This window comes from Ambystoma mexicanum, chromosome 1q (genome assembly GCF_040938575.1).
Source record: "Ambystoma mexicanum isolate Mex_15411 chromosome 1q, UKY_AmexF1_1, whole genome shotgun sequence".
Classification (NCBI taxonomy): domain Eukaryota; kingdom Metazoa; phylum Chordata; class Amphibia; order Caudata; family Ambystomatidae; genus Ambystoma; species Ambystoma mexicanum.
In genome coordinates this window covers 652,310,304-652,334,365 of record NC_090922.1, presented here as the reverse complement: position 1 = coordinate 652,334,365, position 24,062 = coordinate 652,310,304, and the positions used below count along the sequence as shown (strand labels likewise).

The 24,062-nt window shown below is 46.3% G+C and overlaps 1 protein-coding gene across 7 annotated transcripts in view; it reads left to right on the top strand.

The window, feature by feature from the left end:
* PTPRC (protein tyrosine phosphatase receptor type C) overlaps positions 1 to 24,062 on the top strand; it is an 846,024-nt gene that overhangs the window by 293,151 nt on the left and 528,811 nt on the right. For 2 of the 7 annotated variants that reach the window (XM_069641234.1, XM_069641232.1), the window contains one exon: positions 17,746 to 17,898. The exons of the other annotated variants lie outside the window; for them this stretch is intronic. In XM_069641234.1, coding sequence (XP_069497335.1) covers positions 17,746 to 17,898 — 153 coding nt within the window. The remainder of the gene's footprint in view (positions 1 to 17,745; positions 17,899 to 24,062) is intronic. 7 annotated transcript variants of the gene reach the window in all.

Genomic DNA, 24,062 nt, shown 5'->3' with positions numbered 1-24,062 from the left:
TACTGCTTGTATTCACTGCCCACTGTGAAGCTCCTGCTTCATCATTGTGTTTATGCCTGATTCGCGCCATAGCAGCAGTACGCACCCTCCAACTGTGACCCCACTGTGTTCGCCCTTAGCCATGCTAGCCTATTATAACATTACGTTCACGTTACTATCTCCACTGTGAACCCATGTGTCTTGCATAGCCATATTAGCTTATAGCAGCACTATATGCCATTTCTGCAGTGATTCCACTGTGTCTTGCCTGAGTCACACTAGCCTATCATAACATCACGTGCCCTTTATCTGTGCCACTACTGTTTTCAGACAGGCAACAGCCCTGAACTTACATCATACAATAGCTACCCACATACACACCACTACCAATTAACCACAACACCAAAATGGCCACATACCAACCTATCATACCGCCATGCTCACAAACCATTCCTCCTACACCTTTCCTCCTCACCCTCACGATAGGCAAGCCAAATCCTGTCCCACTCAGGACCACCGCACCTCAGCCATCAAGTACCACCCCCTCTCAGCCGATACAAGTTAAACAGCCACATGCTCCCTCACCACTACACCTCAGGAACCAAAAACCGCCAGCACACTCCCTCCCTTTATCACCCAAACAACACGTTCCAAGGAACCAAGCTCCGCACTCCCCCTCATCATGGTCAAACCCATACCTAGCAACAAAAACCTCCTCGCAAATCCAACTTGCACTCATCAATGCAAGCCCACTCAACAGAAATCCATGACCTGATCACTGACTTGGAGCTGGACGGTCTAGCCTTCACTGGAACTTGGCTACACAAAGCCTCCAGTCCAGCCATATGCCAGTCCCTACCCCAGGTTACACAATCCTCTGCCAGGATAGACCTACACACAAAGGTGGATGGGTCACCCTCATAATCAAATAAACTTTCAAGGCTAGACAAATTAAGTCTGCCAACTCAGATAACTTTGACGTTCTCTCTGTTAAAATATCCTTCTCGCCAAATGACACCTTGACAATGCACCTGGTATACCGTCCCCCAGGCTCACTATTGGACTTCCAAGCCAAGCTTCTACACATCATAGGCAACAACCTTAAATCCAACACCAGAGCCATCCTCTTAGGCGATTTCAACCTCGGCTTCAAGGACACAAAAGACAAACAAAGTAAAGCCTTTGCTAAATACCTCCTTGAATTAGGATTCATTCAAAAAGTGAACTCCCCTACCCACATCAAAGGATGCATATTAGATTGTATAGCAGACCATAACTGTAATGTTGACATGAGCTCCAACACCCCACGCCCATGGAGAGACCACCACCTCATCCATTTCAACATTCCCTCACAAGTTCCAACTCTACACAATCCTCCTATGCCGGCCTCCACCGCTAGATCTTAAAAAATGCTCACCAAAGACAGAATTCTCCCCCTCCTGGAAGCATCAGCACTTGCACTACTACTCTCCAACAACCCCACAGAACTGGTCGATCTCTACAACACCATTCTCAAACAAGCGGTTGACTGCATTGCCCCACTAGAGAAAAAAAGAGCAAAAAGCTTCAAACACACCAATGCATGGTACAATCAAGACCTCCTCAACCTAAAAGCACTCAAAAGGCAAGCCTTGAACAAATTGCAATCCTGCTCTTCTGCCGCCACACATGATTCTTACCTCTCCATTGCCAAGCAATATAAAAATGCCATTGCCACAGCAAAAGCTGCGGCCTACCACATCAGAATTGATAATGCCAAATCCCATTCCAGGGAACTGTTCACACCATTTTCAATTAACTCCCCCCTCCTCCACACACCAAACTATAAAGGATGACGAATAGTGTAATGATATCCAACATGCTATGTTGGGCAAAATCAATCTACTCCATGAAAAAATCCAAACCAACTTCGACAACCTGCCCAAGGTTACCGCTCTAGCACACACCATCACCAAACCAGATCCCCCTAACATCTCTGAGACTAAGGCCCTGCCTTTTACCTTAACAAAAGTCACCATCCCTGAAGTCTTATCAATTATGAAGCATATAAAACAATCACTCTGCAAAGGTGACGTCTGTCCAGCAAGCATAATCGAAGACTGTGTGGTAGCACTAGCTCCCTTCATTACAGCCTGTATCAATGCATCAACCACCTCGGGCATGGTACCCTCTTCCCTCAAGGAAGCATGAGTCTGGCCACTGCTAAAAAAGCCCACAATGAACCCTGACTCTCCTAATAACTATATGCCCATCAGCACTGCACCATTCCTTTTGAAAATTATTGACAAGGCTGCAAATCTGCAGATCCAGTCCTACCTAGAATTACACAACATCCTGGGAAAAAGTAATTCTGGTTTTCGCTCTCGGCACGGCTCTGAGTCAGCCCTGCTTGACTTCAAAAAACAACTACTACAAAACATGGACAAGGGTAAATCTCTGCCCCTTCTCCTCCTCGACCTGTCGACAGCGTTCGACTTGGTTGACCACAAGATCCTAGGGAAACACCTCACAGACTCTGTCCACTTCTCACGTGAGGCCACCACCAGGATAGCTTCCTTCCTATAGGGCCGTGCCATGAGGGTCTTCTCATACCAGGCATCAGCCGCTCCATCCCCCATTCGGTGTGGTGTACCACAAAACTCATGCACCTCCCCCACGCTCTACAACTTATTCACCCTACCTCTATTCAATGATCTAGAAGAATTCGGCATAACGTTCACCAATTATGCCAATGATGTACAAATTCTTCTCCCACTATCTGGTGACTAACAGCAAGATCTCAAAACCCTACAACACACATACGCTATCATCCAGGCCTGGATGGCAGCAAACGGCCTCTGTCTCAATGGGGACAAGACAGAAATCTTACTGGGGGGCCCCAAAGCGACCCTAAAAAAACTAGACAGCAACTACTGCAACTTCAAAATAGAGAACTCTGTAATCACAGTCTCCGCAGCTGTAAAAGCCCTGGGGGTTTACCTGGACTCAACCTTCTCTATGGATAGACAAGTTAGCTACATCTCCTCTTCAGCAGCACTTACCACTAAAATTATCAATGCAGTAAAACCCCACCTCTCTGACAAGAACTGCCTTCACATTGCCAGAGCTACCATAGGCACACAACCTGACTATTGTAATGTCCTGCACTCTGCATATCCTCCAAAAACATAAACCGATTACAAGTTGCACAAAACAATGTGCTCAGAGCAGCTCTCAGCATCCCGAGGAGAGAGCAAATCTCCCTAGCAAGACAACAGGACCACTGGCTCCCAATCAGAGAGCGCATACTTTTCAAGACATTCACAATCACTCACAAATGCCCATCACAAACAGCACCCCACTAACTAGTTGAATGAATACACGAAGCTCAAAAACTCAGACCTAAATGTAACATATACTCACATCAACTCACAATCCCTGCCTTTAACAGAGCCAAAGCCTGGGGATCCATTTTCGAAGTATTAGCACCGAAATCTTGGAACTCACTACCACGCGAACTAAGAACAGAAACCTCTTTCACGGCTCTGAAACCCAAACTCTCTCCTCTATTCCCCTGTAACCATGGAACATAAGTACTGTTTGCTCCTAACCATTCAACCTGCACCCAAAATACTAAGTGTATATTCTGTAACAGTGCCACAATGGCTGAGGGCAGTTTTCGTGCTTTATAAATGGAAATAAATACAAATAAAATAAAATGATACATTAAGTAGTTCATGATAGTTCTCCCAATCACCCCTAACATCTTGTTTCCAGCATTATAAACTCAGCTCCTTGTAGGGACTGTTTGTTAACATTGATCCATTTATTTTATTTTGTCATTGTTTACATTTATAAAGCACACCAAGCAGCCCTCTGGCATCGTGGCACTGTACAGGCATGACTTACTTGGTTACAGGCAGAGAGTGAATACATGAAACAACAATAAAGACAAAAAGACAAGAAGACCATGTGTCTGTGGTTCTCGATTACAGTGAAACCATGTTACAGACATTTGGTAGTTAAGCAGGTGAGATAAACAAGGAAGTGGGTGGGGGGGCGAGACTTAGCGTGCGAGTGGATGTGTTCAGTTCAAGAACATGGTTTGAGAGCTTTCCTGAAGGATAATGTAATATGTGATATCATCAGTGATGCCATCAATGACATTTGTGATGTCATCTTTCATGTCCTGGGTGTTAGTCTTTACAGTGCATGGTGGTGGCGCGAGTTATGGTTGCTTAGCTTACCATAATTGACGAATTGCAAAGGTTTTTCGGTTTTACTTCTAACCATAACTTCCCTTTAACACATTATTTCATTGCATGTCATAGGTTTTTATTAGTGCAACTTAACCATACCGTTCCTTTTAACAAACTTTTTTCAGTGAATTTCATGGGTTTTCCACAGTGAACGCTAATTTCCTACAATTTAGGAATATCATACTTTCCCGCAAAATGTTTCTCCAATTTACAATGTTTCACCTTTGAACTCTGCAATACCCCACGTTCTAGCATAATTTATAACACGTTTGCAACTTTTTCCACTGTTTTGTGTTCGTCAACGTCTGCGGACGTCTTACGTCATTGCAGACTTTTCGGACAGTGTCACATGATCTCTGGCGAGCGCGGCACGATGACGTGTTAGTGAATGTGTACGTACTTCGCGAGTGGGTCCTTGCTTCACAGACAATTTGGAACTGCATTTTCCGCTGATCTGAGAACTTTCAAGCTCTAAATGTACCCTTGCACAGCTCCTACACCTAGTCTTACTCATTATCCATTAACAATTTAGCACAGAGCACATACTTGGAAGAATATTAGTAAAACTGCTATTTATGTTAACAATGGCACCAGCTATTGCCATCCTTCCTCCCCAAGAGCCACCACCACCTGCTGGAGGACTTACAAACCAAAACAAGCGCAGTACTTCCAAAGACAATGAAGAGGACCAAAACAATGAGGAAATGTCTAGCACCCAGAGAGAATCATGGGTGTGACAGTTTTTTACCATTGTTGGGAATGTACCAAACGCTAAAGCTACCAAAGTGGAATGCACAGTTGCAGACTACCTCAGCAGTACTCCTACGGGACCACCTACATGTGCCGGCACACAAAATCCAACCACCGCAATGCTCTCAGAAAGGTTGTTCCTTTCTTAGCAAGTAGTAGGCTGTCTTCCTCAACCTCATCTTCCTCAACCAATACTGTAACCACACAACCTACTTCTGTGGGACACAAAAACACACCAGCTGCCTTGCAAGTGATAAAAGAGGCTGTTGAACCATATCTTTCAAAGACAACAGTACTCTCTATATACTGCAACACACCGCTCTGCAGGGCAGAGCAATATTGAAGTGCTTTTGAAGCTGTAATCAAGGAGCATGAGAAACACTGCCCCCTAGCTTAGATGTAACACAAGCGCACATCTTCCCCTATCCACCTCACCCTCAATATAAGTGGTTGGTGCCTCTTCCCTCATTTCCCTCCCCATCTTACTTTCTGACCTCTCCTGAAAAATAAAACGTCCTTTAGGAACCACCTTTCACAGTTAAAAAATAGAACTAAAAAAAATATTATATCTACTTTACATTTCTAAATAAAGTAGACGGATTCAATATTCTCCAACATTTCAATTAGCATTTTGTGTTATGATAATGATAATAATGTGGCGTTCATCTTGCGTTCCAGGGACTGGAACGGGGGATAACGGCCTGGCAGCCCAAGTTATCGACCCAAGCAAAACGAGGACGGATAAGGCTCTGGCCCATTATCTTCCATTCCAGCCCCTCCAACAGGGGATGAAGGCCATTAGCACCTGAAAAAATAGATTTACCTTCCTACAGCGGGATGAGCACAGTGTCCCATTATTGGAAGGAAAATCCTTTTCCAAGATGGCGACCATAGAAAGGTGGTTCAAGCTGTCATTCCTAGACACCTGATTGGCTTGTTCCCCCACTTAGGGTGCTAATGGACAATTATATACTAGAGAACAATATAAAAGGACATACACATTTTCTGTCCCAAAAACTTTTCTCTAGCATAAAATAAGTACCATAATCGATGAACCTTTATAACTATCCACAGTCCCCTTTCCAGGCCTTGGGTCATTAAAAGATCTGGATGGTACATGCACACCATCGCACGGGGCAGCCCTTCTACCCTTTTTAATTTTATATTTGTAACCCTCCCATCCACCAATCACTTCCAAAAACTGTACATATAACCCTATGACCATACTAAGCTTCCACACACTAACCGCCATTTAACATTCTTCTACACATTTTTTGTATCTGTATTTCCCCTACTTATAAAAAGAATTGCACACAATGCTCCTTTAAATGCACATATACATTGTGCAGTGAGAGAAGTGCACAAACAGAAGGGGCAGTAAGAATGGGCAAGTGCTCATGAGAACCCAGGAGGGAAATGCCAAGGGATGCCAAGGCGGGAGTCCGCTGGCTAACTACTGCAGCAGAAGAGCCCCAAGGGCCGGATGCATCTTAACCGTAAGATCCTTTTAACAAAGTTTTTTCTGTCAATTTAATAGGTTTTTATTAGTCAAAATGTTTCATGGTGTTGTGTCACTGTATACAAGTTATTAATAATTCCTCTTTTCATATATATGAAAGAACTATAAGCCTCCTTTAAGAAAAATATTTTTGGCAATACATACTTATGTCTGTCATTATCAGCACTGCATGCTGGGGATGGAAATCGTCCTACAATTGCCGACGGAATAAGGCTACACCATGACCACAGCCAAACCAAGCCACCCCTATTATTCACTGCACCTACCCTGCATCCTTGCTCAGTGTCCACTATATCCTAATAATCCATCCAATGGCCGGTTCTCATGGCTTGCAGCCATGGCCAGTCTCCAAATCCATGGGGCATAGGCTTTGTGTATGCTTCATTCCAGAGTACACATTTGCATTGGCTGAGGGCCAGGTCCACTACCCACGCACCAAATGTATATCACTAGTTTTTCTACTTACATTCTTACACTTTTGAAAAATAAAAAAACAAGACATATTTTCAAAAACATGTTTTCAGGTCCTTGCTTATGCTCTTTACGCAGGTTTGTTGTAATCTAGTCCACCACTTCAGGCTGCAACCACAACCATAATATTCTTTCCCATTCAAACCTACCACTTCGGCCATGCCGCATGCCCCAATAAGCAAATTAGAGTACCCATTTCTCCTTGCTAACGGCCAGGCCCTTTGCCCAGACACCAATGTTATATCACTGTGTGTGTACTTACATTTTACACTTTTGAAGAAAAATAAAACACAGGACATATTTTCAAAACCATGCTTTCAAGCTCTTACCGACCCTCCTCGTGCATAGTGCCGCAATCCCATCCAGCACTTTAAGCTGTACCCACAAGCAGCTTATTTTTTTCCCCATTCAAACCTATCCCAATTTCAAAAAAACATTACCGTATAGCTGGTCCCTGGTGGCCATGCCCACTTTAACCCCATTGATGGTCCTTCGTGGTCATGTCCAGTAGTCCGATTGTCCGGGTTATGGCCTTAGATCATGGTCCACACAATCTGGCCACTGCCCATGGCCACAGGCTGTACCTCAGTCACCAAAGGTATATCACTATATTTTGTACCTATGTTATGACACTTTTCAAAAAATAAAAAAGACACATTTGCAAAACCATGCTTTCAGGTCTTTGCCAAGCTTGGGTCTATAATCCTCCTGAAAACGTTTGTGCACATTCGTCAAACAGCAACAAAGTTATAAGGCATCTTAAACTGATGAGACCCACCTCTAATACTGCCCCTCTTGAAAAAATCCCACCAAACTTTGCAAAGACATTTAAATCTAGGTCTACAATCATTTTGCAAACTTATGTGCAGATTTTTCAAATGGCACCACATTTATAAGCTTTTTAACTATTTTGGACCCCCCCCCCGCTAATTTTGTTTCCTCTTAACAAAACAGCACCACACTTTGCAGAACCATTCATAGTCAGGTCTAGAATATAATTCCAGGATTTCAAGCAGTTTCAGTGACTAGTGCCAAAGTTATAATTATCCAAAAACTGATTTTCACCAACCCTGTAATGCAAAAATAAGCATAGATGCCCCTGAACAACTCTGATGTCCGCGAACATCATAGGACTGCCGCAGACTGTTCGCAGACATCAAAGAAGAAAAACACCTGTTTTTTGGCTTTTTATGGCCATCCTCATCACCCCTCACCTCCCCAGAGATTGTTTCATTAGTTTGACAGGTGATATTTTGTGTTTTTTTAAATGATTTTACCACGATGTTCGCGAACAATGGGCGTTGTGCGCGAATCCAACATGGTGGGCATTTACAAAAATTATGACTCACCTCACACTTTTCACCATCTAATGAGCGGGTGCGTCTGATGTCCGCAGACATCCCGTTGCCTTCTGCACCAATCGGAGGCCCATCCGTGGACCCAACAGGGAAGTGAGTCCACGGACCAAACGGAGATATCCCATTTTTTTACCTACTTTTTGGTCATTTAAAAAAATACTACTCACTGGTTTTACATCAAATTTACAAAAGCTCACTTTCGGGACCAAGCCGCCGTTCTTGCCACAAAAATCTGGTGAAAATCCACCCAGCGGTTTGGATTGTAGACTTGAGCAAACTCTTATTTCCAGTGCGTCTATAACTTTCCCCCCTTAACAAAACCTCACCAACCTTCGCAGGGGCCTGAAGTAGGAAAGTCCATTTGAGCTAAGTCACACATTCTACAATACCACCTAGTGGCCATCGCTGGTTCAAATGGATTTTCTTACTTTCACATTTCATGTGAAAGTTTTTGTACAAACCTTTTTAAACCCACCACACTTCGAGTTGCACTCCCAGAAGATGGTATTACATCAAAATTCGCCTGAGTCCATTAGTTAAAACGTTTTCTTTTTATTAGTGAAATAAGTTTAAAAACATCACATAGACATTCCCAAAAATAAAGCCAAAAAGTATGACAGCGTGAAACATTTTGCAATGTTGCCGTTGATTGTTCATACACACAACGAAAGTCAACCACAGCAGGGAGCTTGAGGGGAAGGGACAGCACAGTGTGGTACTCTAAAGCCAGGCATAGCCACTCTGGTTCAGTTCCTTTGGAATCAGAATCTCCATAATATTTTTTGCAATGGGAGGGTGAGTGGAAAGTGGCACAGTCCGCAATGACTTGAGTTACCAGAGGTCCTTGCTGCAATCAGTGGTTCTAACCACAGACAACTACACGTCCTTGAAGACAAGATTGCCTCCCTGATGAATGGAAGAGTCAAGAAAACATTTGCCGGAGAAAAACAGTGGCTGTCGAATGAGCACTCAACCAAGGGGGGCACTCCTTCCCTGCCCTCGCCACAGAGATAATATGAAGCTAATTTGCATTGACTTTTCCCAAAATTCTATTGTTAATAACTTTTGAAACACAGGCCAAAAACAGTTTCCAAATGAAATATCTTGTACGGCCCCTCCAAACCAGGCCAGATTTGCCAAATGGATTAAAGGCTTTCACAGGTAGAAAAAAAGCTATTTTCACCCTTCTTTTTTTCCCGTATATAAAAGGATTTTCTTTCCCTTGATCACGAATACAGTGACACCTGATGGATGGAGTGCTACAAATAGGAAAGAAGTCGGGCACAAAGTGTTGCAGATATATTACTTTCCTTGGTTTGGCTTAAATCCATCCAGTAGTTTTTTTTTTATTAAAAATGTGGCTGTGAAAGGGGTCCCCAGTCCAAATTTATTTTATATCTCCCATGGAGCACTGCAGCACTGTATCATTTCAGAAATGTTGTTGCTCAATGCGAGTGATTACTGCAGTAATCCCATGGAACTGTGAAAAGAAAAGTGTGCTGAATGGTGTTGAGGGAAGCCAGTGGGTTCACATTTGGTTAGGGAGGGGGGAAGTGGAGCAAATGGTTCCTTGAGCATGTGGGTATGGCGGGAGAGCCCAGGTCAAGGCAATCATTTAGTTGTTCAAATATTTTGACCTAATTGAGTCTAAAAAGAATATAGCAAGCCATTTGTATGTAGCCCCCCTTAAATAAACACCATCAGTGTTTTGACAGGGTTTGAATTTCAACTTGGAACACACAATATTTTGTAAACGTCTAGATATCATTGTACACTAGGGTGTACAATCTTTAATTCTCGATGATTTGACCTCACTCAAAAATTGCTGTTGTTTAGCGTTCCTCTAGAGATATGGCCTCTTTCTCTGGTGTGATGAAGCTAGAGGACAACCATAAAAAAGGCTTTTTGCATGTTCTTCTTACACAAATATTTCTGCGTGAAGTCTGCCAGCTGTCCCTCCCCGTGGTTCATATTCCCAGTGTGCAGGAGAGACACCTCAGGCAAAGCCTGAAGACCTGAGAGTCCATCATGATGACTATCCTGAAAGCTGGAATGCCATGATTCTACAGACTCTCTGGGATGGTTGTGCCACACCTGGTCACATACATTTATTTTCTGGAAGGGTGGTGGGAGGGTATGGTACAATCTTTCAAAATGAGCAATAGAGATCAAAAGAATGCCATGTGCGAGTGTGGAGTGTGCTTATCAGCATGCCTGCAGACAATTACTGTTCAGCATTCATCAGGTAAATTCAGTACGTGACTATAAGGGAAAAATATCTACCCATCTATGGTGCAAGTGGTCGTAGTGGTTCCGACATTGGAATTCTCTGTAAAGGAGAAAATGATGCTATTAAGTGCATGACACATCCCCTGGAGTGATAGAGTGGGTCTAAAGCACACATATTGTTACCTTAAATTATGATTTCTTTTGACATCCTACTGCTTGCAATACGTAGTTGATTAAATATCACACACTCTGAAACCCACCCCCAGCCAACTTGCCTCCAATTACTGTTGCTTAAAGGTATTGGCACTGCCTTGGTCCAGGGACCTCAGGCCAATCTCCTCCTCTTTGATAGACACTTCCTGTGCCTTATCAACTTCCTTTCCTGTCCTGCTATCCTTTCTTACCCCTCTTTGGCTCCTGTGCTGCCTCCTTCCTCTGCCACCTCTAAGGCACCCCCTGCTGTTTCTCTGGTGACCCTGTTGTCTCCCTCCTCTACCCCCCTCTGGCACTCCCTTCTCCCTCTCTGACTACCCTGCCTTCTCTTCCTTCCTCCTCTGCCCATCCCTGGGCACTTCCAATGCTTCCGCAGGGTGTACCTCTGGCCTGTACCCCTTCCCGAAAGTCCTTCAAATGAGGCAATCTGCTCCACATCTGCTCCACTCTCAACTCTTGTTCAGCTGTCAAACACTCCTTTGACTTCTGCCGTCTCCTGAAAGAGCTTGATTTGGATGTACTCGGTCTCACTGAGACTTGGTTCATGGCCAGCTCTGTCCCAAGTTTTGACACTCTCCTTCCCGATGGCTACAAGATCATCTCTGAACCTAGAACCAAGCACTCTGGTGTGGGTGTAGCCTTGGTTTCTTGGAGTGGAACCCTGCTTCTATCATTCCAACCCAGGACTACTCCTCCTTTGAATGCCTGGTCAGCAGGCTCTCAATCTCTCCTGGCCTCTCTCTCACTGTGGCCATTATCTACAGGCCTCCTGGCCAGGTTGCCCTCTTCCTCTTTCAGTGGGCTGCCCTCTCCTCCTCACTCCTTGCCTCTATCTCTCATCTTCTCCTCCTCCGAGGATGCTACCAGCCCTTCTTCAGGACTCTTTTGCAACCTCTGCAATGTTTTTCTCTCTCTCTCTCTCTCTCTCTCTCTCTCTCTCTCTCTCTCTCTCTCGTTCTCTCTCTCCCCCCCCGCCTCTGGCCCAACTAACTCTGCAGGGCACACCCTGGATGTTCTCATCTCCTCAGACCTCCCATTCTCTAACCCTCTCACCAGTCCTCTCTCTTGGAGTGATCACTTTCTCCTTTCTTCTCAGCTCTCGCTCTTCCCTGCAGGTAAAGTGAACTCCAGCACTGTCACCTGCCTTCTCGGGCATCCAACCCATGAAGCCTGCGTCTGTTGAGACTTTCACCGCTACTATCTCTCCTCCTCCTGCACCTTTGGCTGACACACAACCTGACACAGCCCTCTCTAACCTTCATCTCTCCATCTCTTATACTGTGCATGTCCTTGGCTCTGTCATGAGGATCCACTTGAAACCCAATTCCAAGTTCAACTCTTATTAAGATTCTGACCTCGCCACCCTTAAACGCATGTATAGGGCGGCAGAGAGGAAGTGGAGGGCATCGGACACCCATCTGACAAACTGGCCTGCCGCCTGCTCCAAAGGCAGTACATACTCTTTGTCCTCTCTAAGAAGAGAACCTATATCCACGCCTAAATCTCTGTGGCATCTAACAACTCGGCAACATTTTTCAAAATCTGCAAGGAGCTGGGCAATCCTGCTGCAGTCTCTGCCTCTGCTGTTCTGTCCCACGACCTCTGCACACCCTTGGCCTCTCATTTCATCACTAAATCCCACGACATCCTGTCCACCTTCTCTTCCTCTACCTCTTCTTCCTCCTCCTTGACCACTCCTGGCCCATCTGAGACCGTTTCTCTAGCCTTTCCCCGTTCCACCCCTGATGATGTTTCTAGACAAGTCTGATCTTTGAAAGACTCATTAAAGCAGGTTGTCCCCTGCTCATCCAGAACCATCAAGGACCACATCGACACCCTTGCTCCAGCATTTTCTGATTTCTGCAATCACTCATTTGCCACTGGAACTTTCCCCTCCCCCTTAAGCACTCCCTTCTGCACCCCCTTCTAACGAAGCCCTCAGTCGATCCTACATCTCCGGCTAACTATTGCCATCTCCCAGCTAAATCTATCCTCTGTTTTTCACACGGTCAACCATGCCATCCTGCTGAATTGCCTCTTTGACAACCTTGGTATTACTGATCAGGCCCTGGCCTGGTTGAACTCGTTTCTAACTGACCCTTTCAGGTCCAACTGGGGTCATTCTTCTCTTCTTTCTCTCTCTCTACTTGTGGTGTTCCTCAGGGGTCTAAACTCTCTCCCTGGCTCTTCAACCACTACCTGGTACCTCTTGCCTACCGCATCGCTACTTTTTGCTGTAATTTCCATGTTAGGTAGATGACACTGAGCTTTCTGTCACGGTCCCCTCAGCCACCTCTGCTTCTTCTCTCATACCAGACTGCCTGGTCGCAATTCAGGAATGGTGTGACACCAGTGATCTCTGCTTAATGGCAGTAAGACTGAAATCCACCTCATTGGGACATCCACTTCTTTCTTACCTCTCTCTCTCTCTCTGGCCCCCCCACCCGGGGCCCTCTTCCTCCTCCTTTCTGTGAGGCTAAGAACCTTCAACTCCATCCTTTCCTTCTCTCCTCACATCCCTGATGTCTCTAAAAAGTCAAACTATCAGCTGCACCTCCTCAGAGGTATGCTTCCTTTTCTCACTTTCCCCCAGAATCTCACTGTCTCCAGAGCTCTAACCCTCGCTAGGCTGGACTATTGCAACAGCCTATTTCTAAATCTTTCTGACTTTATCCAGAACAGGACTGCAAGACTTGTCCTTGGCTTCAAGCCCAGGGAACGTATCTCTCCAGCTCTGAAATCTCTTCACTGGCTCCCCGTGGCTGCAAGGATCAATTTCAAGACCCTCTTATCATCGACAAGTCTTTCTGGGGAAGGGGACTGCTCTACCTCCAACTTTCTCTTCCAAAACATCTTCTTTCTTGAGCTCTTTGCTCATCCACCTCCAACTCTCTGAGGGTCAGACGATTCTCCAAGCAGAGAGTTGGGGGCAGATATATCTCCTCAGCTGGAGCCTCTCTCTGGAACAGCCTCCCTGCCTCTCTCAAACTTGAGCAGAACCACCTCCTGTTCCAGAAGCAACTCAAGACCTTTCTTTTCACTTCCACTTTCTCTCTTCCTCTCTCCTGCTGATGCGCCGGTCTGCTCCGCGCACAGGTCACCCTCTGAACTCGGGCCCAAGCTCCTGCATGTCCAATTAACCTTACAATGCCTCTGGCTCCCCAGCACTTAAGGGTCTGTATCTGCAACCCTGCAATCCCTTCTGTCTGCACTTATGAGCCACCTGATGGCTGCACTTGTGAGTTAACAGCACTTCCCATTTCCACCTCCCCAGGCACTTCTCCCCTTCCCTCTTCCCCGCACTTGCGCGATCTGAATGACACAAGGCTTAGTAAGATAGTTATTTTGTCCTCCCTTTGTTTCCCCCCTTCTTGTCTTGTCGTGCCTAGAAACACTTGTGTACAGACGCATTGCAAATGTCACATCATATCATATATTGTAACACACCTTGTTGTCATTTTACTCCTTGCATGTAATCCTAGAAAATCTTGCCCCTTACGGTACGCCACTGCTTCTCGATGCTAGGTACGTTCTCAATAAATAGCCAAAATAAATACATTAAATATAGGTACAACTATAGGTGTGACAAGTGGACTACCACTTTGCAGAAGCCTAGGAATGAGTAGTGATTGAAATGACTAGTCTGCCACACACTACTATTACACCAGCTGTGACATCAGTCATAAAGGGGGAACAAGCACATCCTGAATGGTACACCTCATTCACCTCTCTAAGGTTAGCATGTGCCCAGGGCAGGTTGTACTCCGCATGAGGGTGTGTGAGCTAGCATAGAATCATCCTAACAACAATAGTACTGTAATAACAAAACAGAAAAAAAGGTCCAACCATGTTGCTGGGAAAAATAGGAGACTTTAATTAAGCTAAACATGAACCCATATAATATCCCACCCACGTAAGGCTAGAGACTGGAATACATACTTTCGAATAAAAGAGGGTACTCTGGATCTTAAGGCATGGGTGCTCAGGCAATAATGTCTTCTGAAAGGTTCAATTTCAATGGAGATATCCTTAAAAAGATAGGGAGTGTGGTATTGTCACCATGGCCCTTTATGGCAAATCAGGGGAATAGAACCACTTCTAATATCTGTTAGGTTTGTCCAGAGGCTCTGCAACATCAGTTTGGGAGCTTTATCAGGTGTTTATTCTGCATTGGGTTTGTAAGTGGGTCAACTGGGTCTAAGACATAGCACTGTACAACATGTGCAACAACAAAGAAGCTTGGGATATAAGGTGTGGTCAGGGTCAATATAGCACACAAGCGGCTTTAGGTGGGAGTCCTGAGCTGTTCTTTTGTTCCTAGTTTGCTTTGAGACCCAGTTCATGTTCTCAAATGATGAGCTGAGTCCTCCTTCGGCCCTTCCCGGCCTGGAAGGTTGCCAGAAATTATTTGCAGCGCTAACTCTTCTAGTAGGCAGAGACCTGAATACCAATGTCTTTGTAGGCAGGCCTTGTTCTAGTAGCCGGTCTGCCCAAATGTTCTTCGTGGAGTGGTAAGGAGAAGGGCTGGCTTCTTTTTTGGAACTCTTTATCTTCTCCTCTATGTTAGAGGAATTTGTAGCAATCTTTACCCCGATAAAATACTGGTGAAATCCTTCTGTAGTCAAAATATAATTCAATTGAGGGGGTGGTTCAACCCCCTTAAATAGCCAATGGGCTCATTACGAGTTTGGTGGCATCTTAGCAGTAATGCCACCTAGCTTCAAACAAACTGTACTACTGTCACCGCCACTTCATCTGGCGGTATTCCCACTGGTGGTGGTTTTGCTGTGTAAATATGGGGATTTTTGGCAGTATTGTTTGAGATAAAGTGGAGGAGTTACAGGGACGTCATTTCACCAAAATTCCAGGGGTAGTGGAAGTGACATTGCATGACCCTTGAACCCTGATGCCATCACATGAAGTGATGTCATTTGACCCCACCCTGAAGTGATATCGCGAGAAGAGATGGAACACGACCTTTCACCCGTTGACAAAACAGGAAGTTACATCACATAGTATTGTACACTACAAAAAATATGGTTACGATATCACCATAATCTGATGTACATTTCATAAAAGAATGGATCGCCATATGTATCGTTATGATCAGTGCGTATAGGCCCATATTACAAAATTGCTGTGAATGCAAGCAGACGTCCATGACCAAATGATAATGATATGTTATTACATAGCACTTATGCTTAAGCCCTTTATATAGAAAAAATATACATCCCAATATCACCCAACCTGTGTTGGTACTCATTTATCAACCTCAGAAGGATGAAAGGCTGAGTTGAGGCGTTTAAGAACAGATTAAATCAGTGACTCACCCCCTGAAGTGTGCCTGAAATAAACCTTTAATGAGCCTAGCAATTATTGTATGGAATTCCAGAAAGAAACATTATTGGTATTTCTATTCTTTCTTATTTAGGGTCAGTGCTGAAAGTGTTAGACTTGTGGCACTCCTGTTCTTATTTTCCTTCTTTTTTAAGGGGCCTAAACAAGAAAGCCAACCACTCCAGAAGTAAAGAGCCACATGGTGTTGGCCACAGTCCAGGAGCTTGCACAAAAAAACCCTTTTTTTTCTTCTTTTTTAGCGGTCGCAAGGCAGACAGACATCAGAGGTTGCAGTTGCGACCTCTGGCGACCCCTAAATGACGTCCCTGAGGAGTTGCCTTCAGCATCAAAGTGGAACATTTTAGGTAAAGGAATTACCTCCACTTCTTTCCATGCACCACCAAACTCGTAATGGGGCCCAATGTGCCACCAGAAGTTAGTCCACTCATAGCAGTCTGGAAGGGTCCAATCTGGCTGCTGTATGAAGAGTCGTTTGCCTGGTGATTTCATTCCCAGAGTACTTTGTCTGCAGGAAGTTGGGAGGGGGCACAGGAAGTGTGAAGTACTTAAGAGATTCCAAGATTGTGGAACCATTTTCTGGCCTGTATTACTCTCTTTGTCTACTGTAACTCTACCACTTACATTTTCTGCCCTGCATCAAAGGGACTTTAACAATTACCACCATGATTTAATGTTGTTCTTTTTTTTGGCTGACAGTCTTTGCTTAGATCCACAGGTTCCTTCCAGGCCATCTGTGGGCCACCTCCTGTTCTCCTGGAAGGTGACAAGCTTTTCCAGAGAGGTCAAAGGGGACTTCTAGTACTGCACACAAATGATCCAATCCTATTCATAGGAGTGGGTCTAGAAACCATGTTCACAATCAAATGGCATTAACATGGATTGGGCCAGTACTACTGTAGCTTTCAATAACTTAACCTATCAAAGTCGATATGACAGGTATGTTTATTTTTAGACCGCCACCAGATTTTAGGTATGAGGAATGAGGGTTGGTTCAGTGATGTTCAACATTGATTTCTTACTCTCAAAGAGATTCCCAAAGTTATCTAAAAAAAAGCCAGCATGAAAATGTCAATAACTTTGGTTATATGCATATCTGCTAGAGATACTTTGGCTGATATTTGCCTGCTGTCACCCTGAATGGACCCTGCTCTACCACATTTTATAGCAGATTTAACAACCACAATCCCATTCACACTTGTTAGTGAACACATCGATTGTGGCACTTTTGCAAGTGTCACCTCATTGCTGCTGGAGATTAATTTAGCTGTGGCGGATAGTTTGCAGTTCCACACCACACTGTCCCTCACCCTAGCATACTAATTACATACGGTCAGATGTTTCGATGGTCCGCTGTGTGATGTGAAAGCGTTTCCTTGGTGCCAGTAACATGTTTAAAAGAAAAACAGCATAAGAAAATGTCCCTCGGTTTCATTGCACGGATTCAACCATATAGTCAAAATAAAATGCAAACGTCATGGTGGCGCATCCTGGTTGGTGATTGTTGAACTGTTAAATTTATAAAGTTCATTTGCATCTTTCAGTGGGTTTCATTTACGGTCCTAGTCGTTACTTTATAATATAGTGGCAGAAAATTAAAGACGTCTCATTGTATTGTGCTCACTTTCTACAGCAGGCACCACGAACCCCAGCATTGCTCAAACTACCACTCAAGCACTCACGCCCTCTAGCGATGCATCACCTCTTGCAGACAGCAATCAGCCACCCGACAGCACTGCGATCCTTACCCCAAGCATCACAGACACCAGCGGAAGTGAGACTGCAGGTTTGAAATCTTATAGTACTGTAGGTTTGGAAAGTGTAATTTTAAGAGTCACGCTGGTGTTCATGGGAAATATGGTCATACAAAAACAGTGGGGGTCATTACGAGTAGGGCGGTAAGGGGTTAACAGCGCCAGTAAGGTGCCAGAGCCGTCAACCCCTTACCGCCCTATAACGAGGTCTCCTTGCGGGAAAACCAGTTGTCCTTAACGGGTCCCGCGAGGAGACCAGCATGCTAGCAACGGGCCCGTTGTTAGCCCTCTCCCCAATCCCATTGAGCCATATGGGGGCTCGAATGGGAATGGGGATGTACCGGGTCCGGGTTCCTTGAATGAGGAATTACCGGGCCCTCCAAGGTTGGAATGGCCCGGTAATTCCTCATTTAAGGAACCCGGACCCGGTAAGGGGGTAGCCATGCCGCTAACAGCGGCATGGCTACCGCCCAACTTGTAATGACCCCCAGTATCTTTGATTCTGAAGATCCTTTCGGGGGAATTTTTAACATCTTCTTTTTCGCTACATGCATGTCAAGGTAAACATCTTTATTTAATCCTCTGATGCAACATGATGTTTATAAAATATTATGCTTCCTATCAACTGGGCAAGTAGGTCAAATGTGCACCTTTTTCATTTAGGCCCATTCACGCAAACAAAACGTTCATGTGCCTTTGCTCACACATGCATTTGGGCACTAAGCGAAATTGTTAGGAGATATGTTCATGCTTTGTATAACCTACAACCCAGAGGGCGTCTGTTATTCACAAATGGGTTCACTCTGGAAAGGGCTCTCATATGGTACTTGCTTTTGTGTCTGATATTCGCTGTCACAGGCCTGGTGTAATGGGAGCAAAGTAGCACATTTTAATGAAGGGCAGGTTTCATCGGCCAAGTCCGCCCAGTATATTGTGAACACATTTAGTAATAGAGGTGAGAGTGCAGAGTCCTGCAGAATGCTACAAGTGACTTTAGCTGGATTAGCAATGATGCCGTACAAAAACGCTTGAAATACTCAAATATTAAAGCATAGTAATAATGATAATAGCGCTGCATGCCGGAATCTAGTTCCAACACACAAGTCCAGTGTAAGCCAGTTTTAGTGTCACCCGATTTCCATTGCATCTATCATAAAAGCGGCCCATTCTCTCATTGGCCCATTCTACGGGAATGGAGCGGTTCCCCATGGACTGACATCACTGTTAAGAGGATCCGGGTTCTCTGGCTCCGTCAGGATGGTGGTGCCCCTCAGCGTGAGGTGGGGCGGCCCGGCCCATGACACGTAGACACACAGCACCAGAATGAAGAAACAGCCGCGTCTTTATTCTCTTACTGGAACAACCGATTGGGAGACCGCTCTGCAAATTTATTAATGCGAGCCATGTGTCGGCAAACATGGCCGCAACATGTGACTGTGCACGAGCCATGGCACTCATGCTCACGTTACAGCATTCCAAGGCTAAAGACAAAGAAACAATGAACGTTTAAGATGGCATGTGTTACAACAACTATTAACGCTCACGCTGACCGTGTGTGTCATATCGGAACGCAGATATACACATTTTTTGTTAGGCATGATGCTGTACACACTATCTCCAGGGGTGCATTGACAGGGGTTGGGCAGTTAAGTTAATTGTCGAAGGAAGGGTGATGCTAACTCCCTTTTCCGCTTGCAGTTCTGGCCAACATTGGTGCCAAACTGTCCTACAGGGCCTACTTTACACACGTATCACTTTTGCGGTGCTACTGCATTACCAACCTACCTCTTTGATCTGGTAGACACCTAGGCACATATATACATTGGGGATGTAGCACACCTATGGATCTTTGTTACTACAAACTTTATTAGTCCAATGTGGAAGTGGGGTGACCCCACTGGCTGGAAAAGCCTCACCGGGGATACCGGGGCCACACCGGCAGATGGTCACAGGGCAGTCACTCTGTGTCAGCTCACCCATGATGGAAAGCTTTCCACTAACTAGCAAAGCCGCGCCCAGTGATAACGGTGGCCAAATCGGCTGTTGTCTTGTCCAGCAGGTCTCTGGCCCGTCTGCTGTAGGGTGGTCCTCCGGTGGGCCTGTGTGGTATTTGCCCCTCATGGCAGAACGTAGTCTGGAGTCTTTCAGGCCCCCTCTTCCCCATGCGGATCGGGGCCAGGGAAGGACACTCCTTCCGTCCCTCACTAGGTAAGGAACCGCTGAATGGCAGTGGGCAGACACGTGCCCAGGTTCCCCCTTCAGGCGGGAGTTCTTACTTGCTGCCGCTGCGGCGGCAGTCCCACTCTGTTGAGGCTCCCTGCTGTAGGAGTTGGCACTTGCAGCGAACAGGGCCATGCAGTGCCCGGGTCTTCCTCTGCCTCACAGATAGTACTTATGTTGGAATGTTGTCAGCAATGGGTGCACCATGGCCAGGCTCCCCCAGTCAGGAGCTCTTCCTGGCCTGCCTTCTGCCTGTCCGCACAAGCACTCTCTTCAGGGAGAGCTGCGGCCTGGCTGGATGTGTCCTTTGTTGCCTCGCCCAAGTAGGGCTTCTTCCTTGCTCTCCTCTGGTATACGGCCACTGTGGCAACAGAGCTTGCAGCTCCACTCTCAGGTGTTGGTGGTGGCGGGAATGTACTCCACTACGTGATCCGATCCTGTCCCATTGGCCGCAAGTATAGGCACTTTAGTGGCTTGCATGAAGCCGTGGCAGCACCAGTTGTTGCTGCCCTCTACTTCTCTCCGGGCACAGGCTAATGGCAGCCTTCTGCATCCAGGCTCCCCTACGTGCTCACCTCCTGCTTGACCGCACAAGCATTCTCCTCTAGGAGGGACGTGGTCCTGCCAGAATATTGGCAGGGAGTACTTGTGTGCAGATTGGACAGCAGTCCATGTTGTGCCATCTATGGGCTCCCTTCCAAGCGGGCGTTCCATGTCGTGCTCTCTGTGGGCTCTTTTTTAGGTGGGAGTAGCTCGAGCTGCTTGGCTGCAGGATGGGCAGCGATCTATGTCGTGCCATCTGCGGGCTGCCTTCTTGGTGGGAGTGTTCACTTACTGTCCTGGGCTCTGGGGTACACCCACTGCAGCAACGGCTCTTGCCGTGCCGCTCTGCTCCCGTTGAGTGCTGGGACCTGCCCCAATGCATGACCTACTCCTGACCCGTTGGCTGTAAGGATAGGCAGAGTCAGGTTGGTGGCTTCCTAGGAAAGCTGCTGCAGCGCCGGGGCTAGCCGAGCTGCACTTCTTCTTCAAGCGTCTACTTCAGTCAGGAGTTGCTTTAGGCAGGGCATCCTTGCCCCCAGATGGGAGTGAACCTCCCCCTCTGGCAGCAGTGCCTGCTTCCAGTGTCCAGCAGGCCAGGGAGCTCCTCTGGCTTTTGCGCCAGGCAAGGGCCTGTGGCACTGTCTCTCCCCCAGACAGGAGTATTTAATGTTCATGGGGTGGCATTGACCAATTGCTCTCGCCCAGGCTGGAGATTATACAGTCCCGGCGGCAGCATGTGCCCAGTCTCTCTCCCAGGCAGGAGCATGTCCTTCTGCTGGAGCAGCATGGGCTGATTTCCTCCCCCATTCAGGAGCTTGTGTCCTCATGATGGAGCACCGTTTGCTGCTCTACTCCCCCAAGCAGGAGTTTACTTTGCACCTGGTGGCACGTGCCAGCAACCGTGCCCAGACAGAGTGTCCTTGGCTGCATGCAGGGGGCAGGTTACATGCAGGGGACTGACTATCCCATGCCGGTCCCCCTTGAATGAGCAGAGCCTTCCCTGTCATGTCTCCTCCAGGCATGAGTGCTTTTTCCATAACGCAGGCGGCCGGCAAGGCGCAGTCCCTCCCCCAGTCAGGAGTTACTTTCTTTTCAGATGCGGGCAAGGCCACTCCGCACAATCCCTGAGTCGTGAGTTCTGCAGTCCTGGGGCACTGAACCTCTCTGCACTGCCCCGTTCCCCCAGGCAGGAACGTTAAATTCCTTCTCAATGTTTGTATTCCTGTGCGGCGTAGGCTGCGCTCCTTGCTCCCCAGGCACGAGACACGTCGCAGATGGCGGCGCTGCCACCTCATTGTTCACCACCCACGCCCTCAGCGGGGCCACTGCTTTTGTTGTAGCTCTGGGCCACTCGCATCCCCAGGCAGGAGCTTACCTTTTGCCGCCTATGAGGGTTGAGGGGCCCGCACCGCGGTCGGTGCCTCCAGGAGCAGCGACAGGCAGCAGGTCCTACACCTACCATGTGTTGGGGCTCCTCTATTCAGGAGCCTTCGGGAGGCAGGTCTCTCTATCCTTGGCAGGTCCCTCAGTAGGTGGCTCCAACAGGGCTCTCGAGCCCTCAGTGTCCTGCTGGGCTCCCTCTGCAGGAGTGCGCAGCGTGGCAGCGGTGTGAGGGATAGGCTGGGTTTTTCTTGGGATCGGCATACAGCCGATCCCATCCTCGTCACCAGATGTTATGGGGTGCCGGGGTCTGCGGCTCCCATCAGAATAGTGGTGCCCTCAATGTGGGATGGCCCGGTGGCCACATGGTGTGCGGGCATGCAGCGCCAGGAATGAAGACACAGACACGTCTTTATTCTCTGACTGGAACTGCCGAGCAGGCCACATGTCTGCACATGTGGCCCCAACATGTGACCGTGGTGCACGAGCCACATCGCTTGTGTTCACGTTACAACAATCACCATCCCTTAGAAGGGGGAGTCTCTCTTTTCATCAACAGTATTGCCTTTTCCTCTTTTCTTTCTGACTGGTGTAAACACCAGACTTCGAGTTGCACTCTCAGAAGACGGTATCCCAACAAAATCTGCCAGAGTCCTTTAGTTAAAGCGTTTTCTTTTTATTAGTGAAATAAGTTTAAAAACATCACGTTGACATTCCCAAAAATGAAGCCAAAAAGTGTGGCAGCATGAAGCATTTTTGCGATGTTCCTGTTGCTTTTTCATTAACAGTCAACCAGAACGGGAAGGTGGAGGTGGAGGGGTAGGGACAGCACAGTGTGAAATTCCAAAGCCAGGCATAGCCACTCTGGTTCAGTCCCTTTGGAATCCGAATCTCCATAATATTTCTTTGCAAGGGGTAGAGTGGAAAGTGGTAACTGAATTCTTTGCGGAATATGCCAGAGGTCCTTGCTGCAATTCTAACCACAGACTACTATACTTCCTTGAAGCCAAAACGGACTCCCTGATGAATGGAAGAGTCAAGAAAACATTTGCAGGAGAAAAACAGTGGCTGTGGATTGAGCAGGCAACCGGGGGGGGGGGGGGGCACTCATTCCCTGCCCCAGAGTTAATTGCATTGACTTTTCACAAAACTCTATTGTCAATAACGTTCGACACATAGGACAAAAGACAGTTTCCAAATGAAATATCTGGTACGGCCCCTCCAAACCAGCCCAACTTCGCCAAATGTATTTAAGGCTTTTACACACAGAAAAAAAGGAATTTTAACCAATCTCCTATTCATTTTCCCATATATAAAGGAATGTTTACCTTGAGCGTGAACACAGTCAAATCTGATGGATGGATTTGCAACAAATAGGAAACAAGTTGGGCACAACGTGTTGCAGACATATTACTTTCTTTGGTTTGGCTTAAATCCATCCAGTAGTTTTTTTAAAATAAAAAATGTGGTCGAGACAGGGTTACCTCAGTCCAAAAAAAGTGTTATATCTCTCATGGAGCACTGGATGACTGTATCATTTCAGAAATGTAAAAAACGGACTTTTAGTTGCTCATTGCACGTGATTGCTGCAGTAATCCCATGGACCTGTCAAAAGGAAAGTTGCCGAATGCTGTTTGAGGGAAGACAGTGGTTTCACATCTGGTTAGGGAAGGGGGAAGTGGAGCAAAATGGTTCCTTGAGCATGTGGGTATGGCTGGAGAGGCCAGGTCGATGTTGACTTAATTGATTTTTGAGACTAAAAAGATTATAGCAAGCCACTTGTATGTAGCCCCCAGCCCCCTTTAAAAAACATCAGTTTCTTGACAGTGTTTGCATTTTAACTTGGAACACACAATATTTTGTAAAAGTCTAGATATCATTGTACACTAAGGTGTAAACTCCTGAATTCTTGATGATTTGAAATCACACTGAATGAGTACAGTTGTTTAGCCTGCTTCTAGAGATATGGCCTCTTTCTCTGGTTTGCTGAAGCTAGAGGACAACCATAACAAAGGCGTTTTGCATGTTCTTCTTACACAAATATTTCTGCGTG